This window comes from Centropristis striata, chromosome 9 (assembly GCF_030273125.1).
Source record: "Centropristis striata isolate RG_2023a ecotype Rhode Island chromosome 9, C.striata_1.0, whole genome shotgun sequence".
Lineage (NCBI taxonomy): Eukaryota > Metazoa > Chordata > Actinopteri > Perciformes > Serranidae > Centropristis > Centropristis striata.
The window spans coordinates 34,177,040-34,196,266 of record NC_081525.1 but is presented as its reverse complement, the minus strand read 5'-3'; the positions used below and the strand labels follow the sequence as shown (position 1 = coordinate 34,196,266).

Genomic DNA, 19,227 nt, shown 5'->3' with positions numbered 1-19,227 from the left:
TCTTTACACACAAGTGAGATAGCGCAAGTGAGGAAACACATGGCTTTTAGCAGTCTTTAAATCAGGGGTCCCCAAACTACAGCCCGTGGGCGACTTCCGGCCCGCCAAAGCAATTGGAGTGGCCCACTTAACTATCCCAAACAATCCCTCTAAACATGGCCTGTTTTTTTTAAAATTGCATGTATTATATATTTATTTATAAATATCCACATGTAATGATTAAGGTTCTATATAAAATTGACCTTAGTTGTGAATTATTTACAATAGTAGCTAATTTTCTCACATAATGGTATATTCCGATCTACGTGATGCCAAGCCGTAAGCGTCAAGTTTTCGCGGGCAAGGCAAGCTAACTGAAGAGAGTCAGTTAACAAAATGTGGAAACGGAAAATAGATTCTGAATGCAGAAGCAGGGACCCCTGCTTTAAATGAATGTGAGGACAACACCTTACCTTTGCAGCTCCACAATCTCGTTGCTGAGAGAGTCCAGCTCCTTGATGGCAGAGAAGTCAGCTGCCAGGTTAGCCACGTTGTTCTGAGGAGGAAGCCAGGTAGAATATAGACGAGGATTAGCGTCAGTAGTGAAGGAAAAACAGATCAGAACAATAATTGAACTTCCTATAATTAACTTTCACCACATATGGAGGGTATAGACTCATTTTATAACACTAGAGGGAGCAGAAAAATGACGACTACGTGAATGAAAAATCCTGGATACTGAGGACATGTTACAGTGTAAAAGGAAAAACTGTCACAAACAAATTAACTACAATGATGGCTTTACAAAAATCACACATAAAGTAACTGATGGACACAGAAAGTGGGACAGGAGAGAGACTGACTCAAGGGTAATGATACTGGGAGGATATTACACTACATTATAGTAATATAGCTGCATTGATCTGCATCTACAGAACAGATGTGTTTCTGTTGGTGCATCCCAAGTTACTTAAAACAGAAACCTCTTCTCTCGTCAGCTTACCTCCTAGGTATATAGATAATGAACTCCGGGACAAATACAGATGTTCATTAATGTGTTTCAGTTTTAGTAACAGAAACACAAAAGAGTGAGGTAAGGTGGAAAGATGACACAGAGAGGCAGTCTGTTGAAAGTAGTGAAATGCCCCCAAGTCAGTAAACCACGGCACACACACTGACTCACTCAGGATCATCCCACTGCACGTGTGGATGCAATGCAAAAATGTGAAGAGTAGAAACAAAGGGAAAAGCATAAAAGTGTTGTATAGGTTGGAAAAGAAAGACACGCAGCTGCAAGCTTAAAAAAAGGAGAAAGAAGGAAACAATGTCAGTCTAAATAATCACACGAGCATATCATACCCTGTACACAGAAGTTCCTGAGTTATAGCCTTCATTTACACACAGTTACATTTTGTTTAATTAATTAATAAGTAAGAGAAGGTTAAGGGACCAGGAATAGGAGAGCTTAAGGAAGATGCGCATGATGAAGGAAAACTAATAATTCTAATTTGCAAATAATTATTTTTTATTATAATTAATTATATATAATTCTAATAAAAAAATTATCCTATATCATCTATCAACATAAATGAACATCATTTTGTAAGTCTTTCATATACACGGAAAGGAGCACTAAAAAACACCATACTCTATACACAACCTTCTTTCTTAATAAAAATATTTAAAATAAATCACAATATGACATAGTAAAACTAGTTCATAGTAAAGAAACTTAATTTTACTTTCATGAAAAATATAGAAATAATAGTAAGTCATGATAGCATACTAAAATAAAAATATGCAAAACGATACCAAGAAAGGAAAAAAGTTTATGGTAGATGGTTTTTATGCTAAAAAGAAAAAATCTGCCAGAGTCATTATAAGGGATGCACTGTTTCTGAATCAGGTTTCCCTTTCATTACAAAAACCAGGCATCTTCATGCTGAGCGGAAACAAAAAAGCATCCAGACATCCCTGATAATTATTCCCAGTGCTCCGAGCGTCTCACCTGTTTCATGTTTTGTCTGTCAGACGGAGGGATCATCTCTGGGGAGAGACCCTGCGGAGGTTCCAGGCCTTTAGTCAGCCTCTGATTGATTAGATGAAGCGCCAGGGCAAACTGCTCTCTGGTCAGTTTGCCAATGTCTCCAATGTCACAAAGCTCCCTGAGAACACAAACAGACACAGGGTTACATAAGAGAGTAACGATTTACACCTCGGGCACCGGCTATTTGTAACTCATCGTCATGTTCATTTGTTATGGAGGGAAACAGTCACAGCAGGGCAAGTTAATCAACCATGTGAAGATAAAAATCCATGATGTGAAGCGTCAGCAGAGTTCATTTTGTTAAAGGGAAATATCTCTTAATATGTTCGTCAACAACGTTTTTTTCCATGACTAAGATGAGACGGCACTTAATTAGACTAAGACCAAGTTCATTAACATTAAACGAAAAGGTGTCAACAAGTGTGTGTTTAACAGAAGTAGCTTTATATGCTGCAGGAGGAGCTGAACTGGAGTTTTTCTCTCACTACTTACCAGATACGTGCGAGGGTGGCAGAGGGCAGCCCTGTCTTCAGGAAGATATCTCTGACTTCAGGCCCAGACACGAGGCCGTCCATGTCTCCGTCTGTCTTGCTGAATAGCTCATCATACTTTGCTTTGTCTGCTGGCGACACCACCCACTGCACAGGCAATACAACAGACTTTGTAATAGATATCAATACAACCTATGCACACGACACCAACTCAAACTCAGAACTCACCTTCAGACTCCCACTCGTCTTGTTTTTTTGAAAAACACACTGAACTAGCCAGTTTGAAATCATTGTAAATATTTGCTGTAAAATAAAAAAACATTCAAAACCTTTTCAGCCGCTGCATGCAGAGGAGCGACGGGTCCCGTACTCACAGGGGCAGCTGCTGGTGTTGGGACAGGAGCTGGGGCGGGTTTAGGGGGGTGGGGCATGGTCTTAGAGCCAGCGTGGGAGGAGCGACTGTCTTTGACGGAGGGGGGCGAGGGTAACAGGGGCATCACGGGAGGCACCGAGGGTTTTTTCCTCTTGGAGGGTGGAACCAGGGGAGGTGGTAAGGACATGGGAACAGGCTCCCCCTCCAGGGCTCTGTACACCAGATACATGGCCTGGGAAAGGGCAACAAGAAATCAATAATAAAGACAATTACCAATAAACATGCTGGAGTTATTCCGTCCTCGCACTTCTTCCACTTCCATTCGGGGCTACAGAAATTATTTTGACAGCCTGTAAAAGCTCATATAGCACACACAATGTATACAAGTCTAGAAAATTATGGAAACACATTTAAATGTGATAAAAAAAAATAAAAAAAAAGATGCTGTCAATCTTTATAATGTGATAAATAAAAACTTGAGAAAGTTTCTCATTATTTTTGGGATACTCAGTACGGTATACCCAAGTCTTTAAAAATCCCCACACTATGGTCCTCAATACGGTCAACATTACAGGCGCTTCTCTGTCAATTAAAGGTACAGTACGCAGTCCTGATGTATACAAGCCAGCAGAAATCAGTCTCTATTGGGGGAACAGGCAGCTGAGCTGAGAAAAAAAGAAAATGGAGATAACATTACAGGACTAACAAAAAAAGAAACATTTTAAATGATTCTGCCCATGTTTGGAAGTATTTTGGATTTAATCCTGATGACAATAAAGGTGAAGATGAGCGAGCCAACACGGACCAAGCTGATTCTGGGTGCTTTTCAGCATTTTATTTAGCAAATTTAATGGTTCTGTCCAAACTACAGTTGGTGAGTTTAATTTGTTTCTGTCGAGTCTGAATGAAGTGTGTTTTTATGACGAGTAACAACGAACTTCAGCGAGTCATGGAACAGTGAAAGAGAGAAATTTAAGTTTAGTAGGTGGCTGGTTGTATTTTCTGTTTAGTAAAGGAGATATGTGTAAGAATAATTCCTTTCTCAACAAGAGGAAGTACAAATACGGTCATATACCATGAACCGAGCACGGTCAAATGTCAGAAAGGTGTGACGGTAAGGAAAAAGATATTGCCGAAGACGAATACTAACTCTCAAGTCATTATGTTGAGAAAGTTTCTCATAATAATGACTATTATTTTTCCATTCATAATAAGGCTGACTGTCATCATACTTAATTCTCTTGCTGGTGGAAATGTGTTCCCATAGAAACTTCCAAATCTCTTCCTGGAGAAAACACCTCTTTAAAAACAAGAGTTAGAAAACATTGATGTGATTTCAATGCCTGGGAGATGAATGCAGTAATATACTAAGGGAAACCGTACAAAGTTAAATATATCAGTTCAAAAGCAGCCTGAACTGAAACTGTGAGATTAGTTAATTTCTTACCACTGAAAATTCATCTCTGTCCAACATGCCGTCTCTGTCAATGTCACTGAGCTCCCACACCTTCAACACACACAGAGTCATTACTGTTAAGCAGGAAACATTTCAAAACTATGTGATACATAATAGCACATGTCCCTGAAAAACATGACTCATTACTGACTTTGCCTTCCTCTCCAAATTTATTCTCAACACAATTTTGTATTTCATATACAGTACCAATCAAAAGTTTGCATACACCTTCTCATTCAATGTTTTTTTCTTTATTTTTATTATTTTCTACATTGTACATTTATTATGAAGACATCAAAACTATTAAATAACATATAGAATTATGTTGTTAAAAACAAAAAAGTGTTAAACAAACCAGAATACAAATATAAAAAATATAAAACATAATCTTGCTTGTTTAAGACTTTTTTCTTTACTACATAATTTTGTGTTCTTTCATAGTTCTGGATATTCAATATTGATCGACAATGTAAAAAATAATAAAATATAAAGAAATAACAGGTGTCCAAACTTTTGACTGGTACTGTACCATTTTCTACTGTCTGCACTGTGTTCTTTAATTTGTTATCAAACATTGCGTTATATATAACCTCATGTAATTGTCTATTATTTGTATTATTATGTTTTAATTTGCTAGTTGCTGTTTTTTTAAAGCCAACTGCACAAATTGGTCACTATTCACTTATTCACTATTATTATGAAAAGTATAGGATTTCTCTCTTTTTTTGTTTTGCCACTAAGCATGCAAACTCATTTTTAATCACTTTGTCAACAGAATATACTGAAATGGTTTGTGAATCATACCCTGCCGAGGATGTCCACAGGTAGTTTGGAGTTGAGCAGGACAGGCTTGACCTTGTCTCCTGTTAGAATCCCTGCTACTGGACCCAGACTGTCAAAGATGGAGTCAAACTTCATCTTCTCCTCAGGCTGGGAAAGAAGAAAATGATTAGGTATGGAGAGTTCAAACATAATGTATTGCCAATGCAGCTAATGTAAAAAAAAATAGACATAACTTTTTGAATTAATGAGTAAATTACATTTTAAATTGTTCATTCTCATGCATACTTTTATACCCTCAAAAATGCAAAATATTATGCAGCTTGCTGTATAATTGTAGTATTGTATTAAATTCCTCATCAAATGTTTTTACTTTACAGTCGACAACTTTTACCGAGGTTGAGGAGAGTAAATTACTTTATCTATCGTACTGATGCCTCCTTTAGCATTGAGCTGCTACTGGACATCCAATGAGCTGGTTCAAGCCGTAATTAATACATTTATTTTTATATGTTGATCATGGACACAAAGAGGTGGAGGTTAAGGGCTTCAGATTATTGCCATAGGACAGACATGAAATACTTTCCAGAATCTGGCAGAAAACAGACCACCTAATTGTTTTTCACACTCCCAGCAAACGCAGTACTCTCCTGCAAGGATTTTATAATTAACCGATAATACATTTTAATTTGTTTTTCATTGCATTGATTTAACGAGTTAGTTTAATTAGAAACAGATTCATTATATTTTATTAAAGCACTTTAATCTGTTAATTTGATTCGCTCAAATTACATGCACTTGCACTCGCATTTGTTTTAATTAAAATGACTCTAATGAAAGAGAAAAAGTTGCTATGTTTGTGGATGAATCATACAAAAACACATTTCCAGAAAGCTGTGAAAATACATAATTTACTAGTAAGTTACTGTTGTGTGTGTCAAGCAGTGCACAATTTATTGTCACTACTAATTCATCTTTAAGAACAACTCATATTGTACAGGTGAAAATAACTGTCATATCTGAGCTGAAATATTACATGAACAAAAAAACAATATACTTTAATACTATAATATATTGTGGTTCTCTTATGATGAAGACAAAGACATCAAGGCACATTACAAATGAACAAAGATGACTTTCACACTTTCATTAAGACAAAAAGACAATGAACTTGTGCCTCACCTTCACAACCCAGGGCATGTCAGCAGCCACTCCTCCTGCTAACTGTGGGCTGCTTGTGTCGTGCTGGAGACAAACAAAAACACAGTTATTCTTAGTCTCCTCTAAAAGAATAAATATTCATTTTCAATGTTTGAATAAAGGATCTAATAATTTATTAATATGCTTCTTAAGCACAGCTGCAGACTTACAAATTTTGGGGGAGGAACAGCCACGTTAAGGCTCTTGAGTGCCACCTCCAGGCCATTTTGAGCACAGGCCACCAACCGTAGAGCGATGAAGAATTGCTGAGAGGGGACAGAGGTTTAGTATGCCACATGAATCCAGCAATCAAATGCACTAGATGCACATAAAACAAACAAATCCATTATGATGTGACCGTGCAGTGCATGTATACCTGCTTGTTAAGAGCACCTTTACGTTCGGAGTCTGCCAAATCCCAGATCTAAGGAGACACACACATTTATTACATTTATCATACACATAAACAGCAAAGACAACACACAGGTAATGTTGCTGTACTGATCGGAGTCTTTGCTCACTTTTCCCAGGACCAAGTCCGCCAAACCGGACCTCTTCAGGAACAGAGCTGCATCAGCCGCCGCCACCCGCCCACTGCCAGTCGGATCAACCTGCACACAAACACTCACAGTTAATAAAGCTTATAACACTTTTGAAACATCAGTAACACATCTGTACTGCTGAGACAGACACTGAATGTACTAGCCAATAGCTTTAGACCACAGATGTGAACAGTGTGTTTGAATAGGAGAAAGATGAAGGCAAATAAAGAACAAACTGTGATAACTGCCCTGTGTGATGGAGGAGTCTCTGAGTCACTTAAATCAATACTGATAATAAAGCAAAGCCATTTCCTTTTTAGCTTGTTATTGGATCTGCTGGAAGTCTTTGATGAGGCTCACAGCGAGCTCCCCTGATATGTTGGTCAAAGGGAAACATTATTAATTCATAGAGATACTTCCTTCACTGGACACCGGAACTGATAGGAGAGAAGAGAGATCACTGCTCACTACTACACTACAGTCTACTGAAGCAGCTGAAGCCAGTTTGGGTCTGTGCACACACAATTAATTTTGTACTTGAGCAATCTGTACTGCAGGGTGTTTTACAACACGATACAGTAACAGCCAAAATATCTAAAATATCTGTAAATGATAGTAATGGCTTCTCTACTTAATGATTTTGTGGACATGCATTAAATCACTGTTGAAGACATACAGTTTTTGTTTTATAAAAGAAAAAAAGACATGGCCTCATCTCACTGAATCATATTTTTTTGTTTTTAAGATGTATTTTTGCATACCTGCCGATAGTATTTGTCATAGATGGGATTTCCACTGGAGAGCTGTAAAGAAAGAAAAAAATGGTTACAATATAAAAAAAAATAGAGACCCATTGATATATTGGCCAGTACACTGATATAGTGACCGATACTATCCTGTCACAGACGTCTCAGTATCTCTAAGTCATGGCTTATGAGTATCAAATATGTGCCAATATAAAACCTTTTATTCAACACAATACATAACGCAGAAAAATAATGCTTGGAGTGATTTAGAAATGGTGTCATATAGCTATTTTATTTTATTATTAATTTGTTCTTTATTTTAATGGTAGACCTGAAGGTGCAGTACTGATGTTTATCTATTTTAGCTATTCTATTTTTATTTATTCTTTTTCTTCCATTGATAACGTGATACACTGTTTTTGTGCATCACAATTTACATAGAAAAGGTCTTAATTTATTCATAGACATTCACTATATCTGCAGTCTTATCAGTGAATTTTTCCCTTTAAAATTGATCAGTTCCCAATATCCCTCTATCTCTATTAAAATGTACATTTACAGACTGAATCCAACCAGTACTAATTTTTCTCACATGTGAAAGCAACTTTTATAACTGTTACAACCCCACTTTGTGTTTTCTCATATGGCCTTGTTTTGGTTTATGAATGTAATTCATTAAATCCCTAAAATTAACATTAAATGGTCCGACAGAGAACAAGTAAATACTTTAAAATCATTGCTCAATTCTGCAGATTCAGTTCATAAGCTCAAATGATCAACAAGTGTTTGCTGGCTACAGTAAATGTGTCACTCACTGAGCCAAGGCAGCTGTCAAAGAAAAAAGGAAAAAGAAAAAAGAAAAGGCTGATCCGTTACAGATGGTGAATGCAGACACACAGACTATTACCAATATGTTAAAATTCAGCTTTATGTTTTATGATCACTAAAACAGCCGAATTATTTGTCAGTGAACCAAAACATCTGCGTGGGAAAAATGAACAGTGACTTTGATCACTGCTCAGACAAAAGGAAGAAATGCAACTTTTCATTTTGTCCTGTTCGAAAGAATGTCCTCATAAAACTGGTTTTACTATGAAAGAGGACACAGGAGCCTAGTTTTTATTCCACAGCGTATACAGAGATTAGGTAGGCTAGAAAACAGTGATGAAAATAATTGGAAGTTGCAGCCTTAGACTAAAGACATGACAGTGTGTGTTAGGGTAGTATTTGGGTTGCAATAATATTTATTTTGCTTTTCAAACTGCAACAAATTTGAGGAAAAATGTCCTTTTCTGACAAGAAAAGCAGCAAATAGTCACATTTGCTGTGGTTGGACCAGTAAACGTTTGGCATATGCTCTTGATAAACGTCTTAAATAACAATTAACCAACATCAGTAGTCAATGAATTTTCTCAATTAACGTATAGTCTGCAAGGTAATTCCACTAATGCTTATTTACGAGACATTGCTATTGTGTGCTTCATGGCAAAGATGAGCACATTTTTTTGGACAAATAGTATGTGTCACACACCATACAGTAAACACCTATGAGTCATAATGATGCAGAAGGTTTTTGCTGAATTGCAGGCAGAGAGAATAATGACTACAGGATATAGGCTACACTTCTCAAGGCTACTGGTGGCCAGCTTTGACTACAGGGCGTCACTCTACAGACAAAAGCTAATTTCGCCTTCTGTCATATCCTCTCTAAACACCCCCCTTTCCGGTGCTAACATGAGTGTCCACCGCCAGGCTGAACAGGAAAAGAATCAGCATTTCCTTCTTCATATAGCTGAAACTGACAATTGGTTGTTGTGCTATTAAACTAGACAGGTGCAGCGAAAGAGGAAAGGAGTGGACAGTAATTGTGTGAGCTGTGAATCAACTGGGGAGTGGCTATTTAACCAGTTGACTTGTTCCACTAAAGAGAAACAAATTGGCATGCAAAATTATGCCAAGATGCAAGACAGGGGTATAGCAAAGATCTATCAGTCTTGTTACAGACAGAAGAAGACTCGCAAGAGAAACACAGCCTGTGATCGCCGTAGTTATCTGCCAGCTCCGTCAACTGCCAATTTACAGTGAGATAACTGTCCGCACACACACTTATCTTTCTACGGCCAATGCAACTTATTTTCTGTGACACACGATTGTGTGCCTGGAACTGTTGGCGGCTGTAACACTGTGGTCATTGTACTGTTGACTCTTTAATTGAGCATTGAAAAAACACCCCTCAATCACTCCCCCAGCTAGCCCATACAAAACTGCAGATACATTACAGTGCATGGGGTTGACACACCAGTCTAGTTCGTTCTAGAAATTTTCAATTCCCTAATTCAGCCACGGCTAAAAACACATTAATGTCACTAGGAAGACCAAACAGTGTGAGGATTATCAGGCTGACAGCACACTGAAAACAAGCATTGCAACCAGACAGACCAGTGAGCTCTTACAACACAGATATATCAGCACAGGTTTTTGAACTCATCTGTGAGAGATAATAATGTCAGAGCTGCTGGTGGCACACAGCTCCTGTGTGTTGTTAGAGGCAACAGTGGCTCAGGTAACAAGTCTGGGACTGCAACCTACTTATTAGACCTGACCACTGTCTGCTAAATAACTTATTTACTGTGCAAACAAACACATTTCCTCACAAACTGCAGTATTTAAAGTCAGCTAGCAAGTGACATTTTGTGACAGAAGTGCTGACTGTTCAAGCTGAAACTTAACTTCCTCTTATTTGTTGCAGAACAACTGTTAACAAAATATGGAGTTCTTTCTGTTAGCATTGTTGAGACAAAAACAACAGCAGCAGCTACAAGGCTAACAGTTAACACTGTCCACTTTACAAAGGTCATAGGGAAAACACAAACCCGGGCAGTGAGGCATGTTTACTTCTAACCATAGCAATAAACAGGTAGGTTATTCAGTATAACCACATAGAAAGCTACATAAGCTTTCTATAAGCTAAGGGATGTAAGCTATAACGTATAATGTGTGTAACTTGCTTAATTCTTTAGCGGAAAACTGTTAGCAGAGGCTCCACTAGCAAAGATATGACAGTAAAGCCACAACAGAGCCACACATGAGTGCCTCGTAATAACATCTCTTTGGCCAGGACCAACTAGCCTGCAGCAAAACGAGTCAGCACAAAACATGATAATATATACTCCCGACCGAAACTAAGCCAAGTAACGCTACAAGGCTCACCCCAAGTTTGATAAAGCGGCTCTATAACAGCCCAACCCTGCACACTAACTAGCTGTTAGCTAGCAGGCTAGCTAGCTAGCTACGCCCTTACGCAGTCCCCAAAGAGATTAGGCAGAAACTTTTCCCAGTCACAGCAGCACTAAACTTCCAAAAAGAGAGACGATGATCGAGGTAAGCTCGCGTTTCTGCCTGCCTAGTTTCACCAACACTGTTGAAATGCCCCCAAGCATCAGAGACAGAGGACACGAAACGTTTGCTGTCGTTAGATTTGAGTTGTAAGACAGTGTTACCTGAGTAAGAGACAGAGTGGCAGCCATAGTGTTTCTGTTTCCCACTGCTTTCATGCTGCGCTGCTGCCAGACACAGACAGAGGCCGCTGAAAAACCTGGCACTGGATCTCAGCGACAGGAATCAATGCAACACTATGACTGGATCTTGGCAGACGTTACTCATACAGCAAGGTATCATCTGTGATCCTGTCAGCCAAAACAAACGATATACCAAAATAATACAACATTATGAAGCGGAAATGGACGTACTTATTTCTTGAAAAAATACTGATGTCATGAGTCAAAGTACCCCCCAGTGCACCCCCATCCATTCTTTTTCTTTAATTATTATTCTTTCCTATTTTATGTAGCATGTCATAAAGAAAACAAGAAATCTGTAAAAATAAAAAAAATAAAAAAAATAAATAAAAACAAATAAATAAATGTGAATGATATGATCAAAAACAAAAGAAAAAAGAAAAATAAAGGGATAGAATCAATAAATTACATTACATAAGAAATAAAACGTTAAAAGTCATAGGTGTACCATAAAAAAGAAGAAATCTGTAAATAAATAAATAAATAAAAATGTGAATGGTACAAGCAAAACCAATCGAAAAGAATAAGTAGAATAAAAAATAGGAAAAAATCAATAAATTACATTATATTAGAACAAAAAATAAACAAAACGTTATAAAACATATCAATGCAGTAATGTATATCCCATAAATGTATGGAGTTATAGGAGTACCATAAAAAAGAAGTCTGTAAAAATAAACAAATATGAAGAATACAAGCAATATCAATAGTGGGAAGCATAAAGGGATACAATCAATTCATAAATTAAATCCCCTCCACGCTACCAGAAGTACAAATCTGGTAACAATAATAACTTTCATCTATCTATAAGCCAAATAATTTGTCTTAAATAATGATGTATAATAATATCTACCATGTGTACCTTTTTTGATTGTATGATGTAAATGTGTCGTCATTCACTCTGACAATATATATGAAATATAACATACATAAATACTACCAATAACTACTGCTGTATATACTGTTGTGTAATTTAGAGATAATGTTGTCATATTATGTTTTTTATATATATATGTGAAATCTGATTCATCAGTGTATCTAAAGACTATAGCTGTGATAGATGTATGAAGTACATTTCCTGCTGAAAATCATAGAGTAAAGGTATAATGCAGCATTAAATGAAAAATACAAAAATTACCAGTCATTGGTTGCAAATGCACCATGTTACTTTCTGCCATTGATATAAAGTAACAATCAGCTGAAAGAACAAACAAATGAGAACAAATGATGCTACAAAACAAACAAAAGTATATATATATAAATGCCATACAGGCTTGTGCTATCCACATAAAGGTAGGCATTCAAAATGAAAAGCCTCTTTAAATCTAACATAATAAAAACTTGTGCTCATTTTTCACTGGTTGAATTTATTGAACAGAACACCTGTGTTGTTTTGTTTTTTTACACAGCAACATGAAAATCGTTTCACTTCAGATACTACCATTAGTACAAAATGTGTCTTTTACAAAAGGATCATCTCTCAGACTGTTGGGGACAGTGTGTTGGGGTACAGCAGTGCAGAGATATTTAGCATCAGAAATAAGGAAAACTGGTTTTGTACACTTACTACTGTATGAGTAAACCTAAAGTGAACGCGTACCAAATGAATGTAAGTTTACCTGCTACTGGGGTGCTCCCTTTGTACATCTGAGTTTGAGCACAGTTTATTTAGACACACAAGACTACAGTATGTTTGTTGAAGTGAAAAAGTTAACTATACAGTACAAAACTATGCAAAGGATTTAATCTTAAAGCACCCCATATAACCATCCCATGGACGACAGCTTTCTTCCAACATGTTGTCAATTTTAATGTGTCAGATGCATTCTTGTCTCCGTGCAGTTAACCCTCGTTCGAACCAAAACGTTTAAATAAGAGCAGGTTAGAGAACCTGTATAATGTAGTCTAATCCTTTGAAAATGACATGAGACCGAGTGACATAAACAAACAAATAAAAAAATGTGACACAGATTAATTAATAGGACAAACAAAACAAATGAGGTAAACAAAACATTTTCATGGTATCATCCACACACCAAATATAGCTTTTCATGTCATACTTCATAAAAACCCAGATTTTCAGAGAACACAAATGACAATTTATATAATTATTTTGGGTATAAACTGATTGATTTCCTGTCTTGACATTCGTTATGACATCTTCATTCCTTCCATTACTATTCCTTGTTTATTAATAATAATAATAATAATAATAACAGTAGTAGTAGTAGTAGCACATGAAACAGGAAACAGAATAATTCCCCTTTTACACCCACTCCCTTGCTTTGTAAACAAACAAACACACAAATGAAAAACCCCGTCCCGCCCAACCCCACCCCAGGGTGTCAGTCATGAGGGTTTATCATCTCCTCAGTCTCCAGCCTCTTCCAATGGCTCACTGACACAGTCAGTTCCTGCATGGAGTTTATAACTCATCCTTGAGTTTAGAGTCTGTGCCTTCATCGTCCTCTTCTTCCTCCTCCTGCTCTTCTCCCTCCTCCTCCTCTCCTTCATCTTCCTCCTCCTCTTCCTCCTCATCTTTCTCCTCTTCCTCCTCGTCTTCCTCCTTTGGCTCATCTTTCCTCTGCTTGTCCTCTTCCTCACGTTTCTTTCTCTCCTCCTCCTCTTGGCCTTCCTTCATCTTCTTCTCGGCGTCCTGGAGAAGATGCACATGAAAACAACAAATTAAAAATTGACATATGGTCGTCTTTCTTTATGGTTTTTACACACCATAAAATACTCCTAATGCATGAGAAGGATAAATGCATGAAAATAAAAGTTGGGCACTGACCTTAGTTTTACCCCATATGTCGTTGCCTACTTCCTCTGCCAGATTTGGGTCGTTGGTGATCAGGAAGTTATCAAAGATGGTACCAGACTTGACCTACATCAACAACAAAAATCTATTAATTCTTCACAGCATCTCAATTTGATAGCATCACATATTAGAAACCGAAAAATAAACTGACTGACTGGAAACAGTTTGTGTACAAAGCAGAAACACGGTCAAACATAAAACTTTGCAGTGTCTATATTTGAAAATAAGGCAGAATACACTGTGCAAGTAAAATGTTCCTACTCCTGTATGGATATAAATAAAGTACAAATCATATACCATAATATCATCGGGCATGTGCAATTTATTTCTGGCGTTTCCCCCGACACACCACCTCTCTCACACTTAATTTTGTGATCTATTCATTACAATGTCTAATGTTTGCTTTTATTTATTTTAGGGCCTTTGTTTTGCTTTTCATTTCAAGTGTTCTATTCTTTTCTAACTTTGCTCGCCCAGCCGGACCCAAGCACAAAATTTCTTTCCACTTCATGTACCAACATGTTCTGGAAATGGCAATAAACTTCCTTCAATCCTTGATTATCAGTTCGTTGTTGTTCTTCATTTCAACAAATTCTCTTTTAATCAATCAGTAACTACGACCCCAGTTCCAAAATAGTTGGGATAAACAGCATGCATCAAACTCAGAATTTAGAGTGATATTTACAAAAACATAAAAGTTGATCAGTTTTAACATAAAATACTGTCTTTGCACAGTTTTCAATAAAATATTTATTATAAAATAATTAGCAAATTACATGTCGGTTTGACTTTTTTGTAATCGGGGTTGTAAGACTACAGTAATAAGTTACAGTATCTTCTCACCTGCCACAAGTCGAGTCCAATCACGCCGATGCTGTCGTATTTATAGATGTCAGAATCTGCCGTGTACTCCGGATTGTCAATCTCAGGGTGGACCCACTTGCCCTTGTATGCAGGATTGTTGATCTCTCTGGGCTTCCACTCTCCCTGTTAACACCCAGAGAGTAAAATTAATGTCGGAGGAATTAGAAAAGCAAAACACACCTGGTGCTTAACCTTCTGGGAAAAAATTATCATAATGTGTTGGTGTTACCTTGTAGTCAGGGTTAGCAACCATCGGTGGCTCCCACTCTCCATCCATCTCTTCATCCCAGTCATCAGGCTTCTTGGCATCAGGATCTGGGATGTTCTCGGGCTTGTCCCAGTCCTACCAAAGAGACACAGGTGAAGACATGACTTAACAAAAGCATATAGGTTTCATACAAATGAATTGAATGCTGTCGATTTTAAGCGACAGATAAATATCTATCAGTAGGCTGAAATGAAAACATTTCTGGAGCAACTCAAAGAGACTGACCTCTGGTTTCTTATCATCAGGGTCGGGTATCTTCTCCCGGTCATCCCAGTCCTCTGGCTTTTTGGCTTCGGGGTCCTTAATTTTTTTGGGAGGCAGGAAGTCCCAGTCATCCTCCAGATTGCCGGACTCGACCTTCTTATTGTCGATCTTGACCTCGTAAGTGTTGTCAGGGTTCACAATCAGCGTATACAAGTGGGAGTACTCGTCATCCTGCAGGGAATAAAAAGGAATGTTACAAGCTCTTGTGATTGCATTATATTCTTAAGTGATTTTCATGCAACGTGTTGATAATGCAAAACACTTTCAAAGTGTCCTCGCTGATTTGGTTTTATGGCGAGAAGGACAAAAGCACTGTTGTTATTACAAAATGCTCATGAACAGGAACAAATTTAGGACCAATTTCTTCATGCAACGGAAATTAGAAAAACATTTCCCAAGTAAAAACAAAAACGAGAAGCATTTTTTGATATCTCACCTTGCATCTGATGTCCTTGTTAATTAGATGGTTCTTGCCTTTGTAGTTGAAGATGACGTGAACCTTCTTTGTGCCGGGACCGCAAATGTCAGGACCTGAACATGAAAAAGAATAAATAAGTAAAAATGTGAACAGTAGAAACTAGTCAAACATAAGGGGATAAGGAATATCAAAAAATTAAAAAAAACAAAAAACCCACATAAGAGCAACTTATTCTTCACAAATTAACCTGAATAAAAACCCCTACATGGTGATTAAAATAAATATAAAAATAATTAAATTCATTGGGAAAAAAAAGACATTCATTTTTTTTAAAAATTAATTTATAAAATTATAAATTAATTATACAATAACAATGAATAAAGTATTAATTGATACAACAACAAAAAAACAACTAATGATGTTACTAAATGAATGAATACAGAGAATACACCCAGATATCCAGATAAATAAAATGTTTCAATACACCACCTGAATATGATTCAGGTCCACAGACTTTTAAGGTGATTGTACAGTAATCACTGTATGAATATATAAAAGAGACAAAGTCCTTTGGTCCACACTCACCAAACATGATGTTGTAAACGGAGTCTCCGTGCATGTCCTCCTGGTTGAGGCTGGAGGGGAACAGTTTAATGTAGCCTCCACCACAGTCAATGCTCTGCTCGTGTTTCACAGTGAACTGGATGACCAGAGGCTCGCCTTGGTTGCTGAAGTCAGCAAAACGGGCTGACGAGGCGTAGAAGCGGGCGTCCTGGCTCGTCTGCAGACCTGCGGCGAACAGAAAACGTTACTGCAATTCATCTGTATTGAGGGAAGATCCAACATTAACTATAACGCATCCATTTTGTTTCCATTACATTGTTCAGATTCTCTTAAATGTGTGAAATTGAGTAAGTCTCTTCTGAAGTTGTCCAGCAGGGAGGCAGCCTGTTTTGATGATGTCATGTAGAGACAAATACTGGAGCCGCTCCACAGAGAGTGAATAATGGAACAACTCTGACAGCACCCATGGTGATTTCACTGGGACATGAGCCCATTTTCAGATTCAAAGACCTACATTCAGAGTCATCTCATTTAGGTAGAATATCTAAAACAATCATGATGTGAGCCCAAAGACTCAGTTACAACCTCAGTGTCACCTTTGCTTCAAAAAGCATCTGTCACTTCCACCTTTACACTTCAGACGCTTGTTTCTTAAAGGGAACCAAATGTGTGTCTGTGAGCCGTGACTCATTTTCATTTGATTTGGTTCCTCAAATTCAAAATAGGTCCAAGCTCAGTTTTTATGGGAGTTCATGTTGGAAAAGTAGTTGCTTTATGTAACCAAATCAAATTAAAATGAGACTAGCTGGAATTAACCTGGATTAAAGTAAACTTGCTTTATGGGACAGGGCCCTGCTCAGAGAGATAAAACTGCATGTGTAGATTTTGATTTTACTTCTAAAATAAGATTTATGTTATTCTGCTACAGTGCCACAATGCCAAATGACCTTTGAAAAAGTAAAAAAAAAAAAAAGCAAAATGGTCCTTTAAAGACCACAATCAAAATTTAAAAGTGGAGTTTATGATTCAATACACTTTTTGTCAAATTCAGTGGTGACAGTGGTAAATCAGTCACATGTCAACATTCTGATGGAACCGCAACGTGGTAAAGAATGTCCTTTTCTAGGTTTTGAGTTTAAATTTTAATAATCTTTATCCCGAATTGCAGACGACACCTTTAAATGAATCCCTAGCAAACACAATGTCATTAAGTCTCAGTCAAATCCCCCACTGAACTAAACCTCCTCAAAACAGACTGCCAACAGACGATACACACCCTTCCTCTATATAACACACCCAGAACAATGTGGGCGTTAACCCTTCTGCACATATTCACAGTGGGTGGATACAATCTAACCTTTCCACTTACCTTTGTCTTTCTCTGCATCTCCATAGAACTTCCCTGCACTGAGGACGAGGTTGCCGTAGTCTGACTTGTGCTTGGATTCCACCCAGCGACTCTTCCAGGCATCTGCACAAACAAGTGTAGGTTCAGCTGCACAGCAGTCACTGATAACACACTCACAAGCTGCTAATCCACCACTGATGATGCATCAGTGCAGGTGCACCGGGAATGTGTTACGCTGCAGGGACATGCCTAAGGTGACTGCCTTCACTATCTACACAGCAAAGATTTTCCAATGTGGCTGGTGATGAAGGAGCAAGACAGCTGGGTAAAGAGGGTTAACTGAGTGACCAGGGGAGAAATGTGCAGGAGGGGGATGGGGAGACAGACAGGGTTTGATAATAGCTGGGGGGTAAAATGGAGAGGACTGAGAAGAAGGGAGGGGAGAGGAGAGGGTCAAAAGATGAATGGTGCCCATTTGGAATAAATGCATATTAAAGTGAGCAGAATGCACACAATGCAACACATAAATGTTAACATTTTGAGCGGTCATGCTAAAAAAAATCCCTCCACCCATGAAGAGCTAACATTCATTGCATGCACTGATTCAATATGGTAATGTCTGATATATTTACAGTTTCAAAAAATAAGAAACAGTTAATTAATGTAAGTATAATGAAAAAGGACCTCACCCCCATCTTCAAATTGCTCTCGGAGATACACATTGGACTCAGCCAGGACAGATGCGGCCGACACGGCCATCAAAAGCAGCGACAGGGCTGTCATGGTGACCAGCTGAAGCACCCCGTCAAATAAAAATAACGACTATCAATACAAATAAGTCTGTAGAATCTGTCTGCAGCGTACAGCAGGCGCGGTTAGTCGGCCCAGTCTCTCATACAGTAATGTTACAGTGAGAAAAGCCGAGACGCTGCCGCGGATCTCCTCTCGGCTCAGAACAGATGTCTGAATCTGATTGGCCGCCGGCTCAGAAACTCAATAAGGAAGCGTTGGACCTCTCGACCAATCAAAGGGTAGAGAATCGTGACTGACAGTTGTCTTAGCCAATGGTAGCAGACCACGCGTTTGCTTGATACACGCCCAAGGAAGAGTGATGATGCGCTGTAGGTGAATCATAAATATGGAGGAAAATCCCAATGACCATGGCTAAATCGATGTAAAATCAGAAATATAACTTTTTTTTAAATGTAGTCGACATATTGTGCCTTGAAAACAATTGTGTGCATTTTCAAGCAGAAACATTAATAGGGTAAGCAATAAAACGTGCCCAGTTAACTTTCATTAAGACAATCATTTTTTCTGAGTTTTCTTAAAATGTGAATTTTGATAGCAAATGGCGAATTTTGTTATTAAATACGTGTTAATTTGCTACAGAAATCTAAACCGTGGATAACGCCAGGTTTAAAATTATTGTTTCAATTTGTCAACGTATTAAATGTTTCAACAGAAGACTTTTTGGATATCTTTTTTTCG

General features: G+C 37.9%; 2 protein-coding genes across 3 annotated transcripts in view; both read right to left on the bottom strand.

Annotated features, from left to right (window-relative positions):
- eps15 (epidermal growth factor receptor pathway substrate 15) overlaps positions 1-11,427 on the bottom strand; it is a 30,036-nt gene extending 18,609 nt beyond the window's left edge. The window contains exons 1-12 of one of the 2 annotated variants that reach the window (XM_059340541.1): positions 11,115-11,427; positions 7,630-7,671; positions 6,848-6,937; positions 6,703-6,750; positions 6,497-6,592; positions 6,309-6,371; positions 5,151-5,276; positions 4,338-4,397; positions 2,847-3,122; positions 2,519-2,664; positions 1,988-2,144; positions 453-535 (exon numbers count right to left, since the gene is read on the bottom strand). In XM_059340541.1, the coding sequence (XP_059196524.1) occupies positions 453-535; positions 1,988-2,144; positions 2,519-2,664; positions 2,847-3,122; positions 4,338-4,397; positions 5,151-5,276; positions 6,309-6,371; positions 6,497-6,592; positions 6,703-6,750; positions 6,848-6,937; positions 7,630-7,671; positions 11,115-11,168 (1,241 nt within the window). In that variant the 5' untranslated portion in view covers positions 11,169-11,427. The remainder of the gene's footprint in view (positions 1-452; positions 536-1,987; positions 2,145-2,518; positions 2,665-2,846; positions 3,123-4,337; positions 4,398-5,150; positions 5,277-6,308; positions 6,372-6,496; positions 6,593-6,702; positions 6,751-6,847; positions 6,938-7,629; positions 7,672-11,114) is intronic. The other variant, XM_059340542.1, reaches the window with a different exon arrangement.
- Positions 11,428-12,539: 1,112 nt separating this feature from the next.
- On the bottom strand, positions 12,540-18,694 carry calr (calreticulin). The gene is made up of 9 exons (XM_059340543.1): positions 18,426-18,694; positions 17,758-17,859; positions 16,410-16,613; positions 15,843-15,937; positions 15,368-15,577; positions 15,104-15,217; positions 14,854-14,997; positions 13,984-14,076; positions 12,540-13,848 (listed from the first exon to the last, which is right to left on the bottom strand). The coding sequence occupies exons 1-9, from the start codon at positions 18,517-18,519 to the stop codon at positions 13,618-13,620; spliced, it is 1,287 nt and encodes a 428-aa protein (XP_059196526.1). The 5' UTR covers positions 18,520-18,694; the 3' UTR covers positions 12,540-13,617.
- Positions 18,695-19,227: the final 533 nt, after the last annotated feature.

Bases quoted from the DNA above. Each gene is read 5' to 3' on its own strand.
- calr (XM_059340543.1), bottom strand. From the start codon at position 18,519: ATGACAGCCCTGTCGCTGCTTTTGATGGCCGTGTCGGCCGCATCTGTC. The intron at 14,998-15,103 runs GTAACACCAACA...GGGTGTTAACAG, and splicing joins TTGCTAACCCTGACTACAAG to GGAGAGTGGAAGCCCAGAGA. The intron at 13,849-13,983 runs GTCAGTGCCCAA...CATCTTCTCCAG, and splicing joins ACATATGGGGTAAAACTAAG to GACGCCGAGAAGAAGATGAA.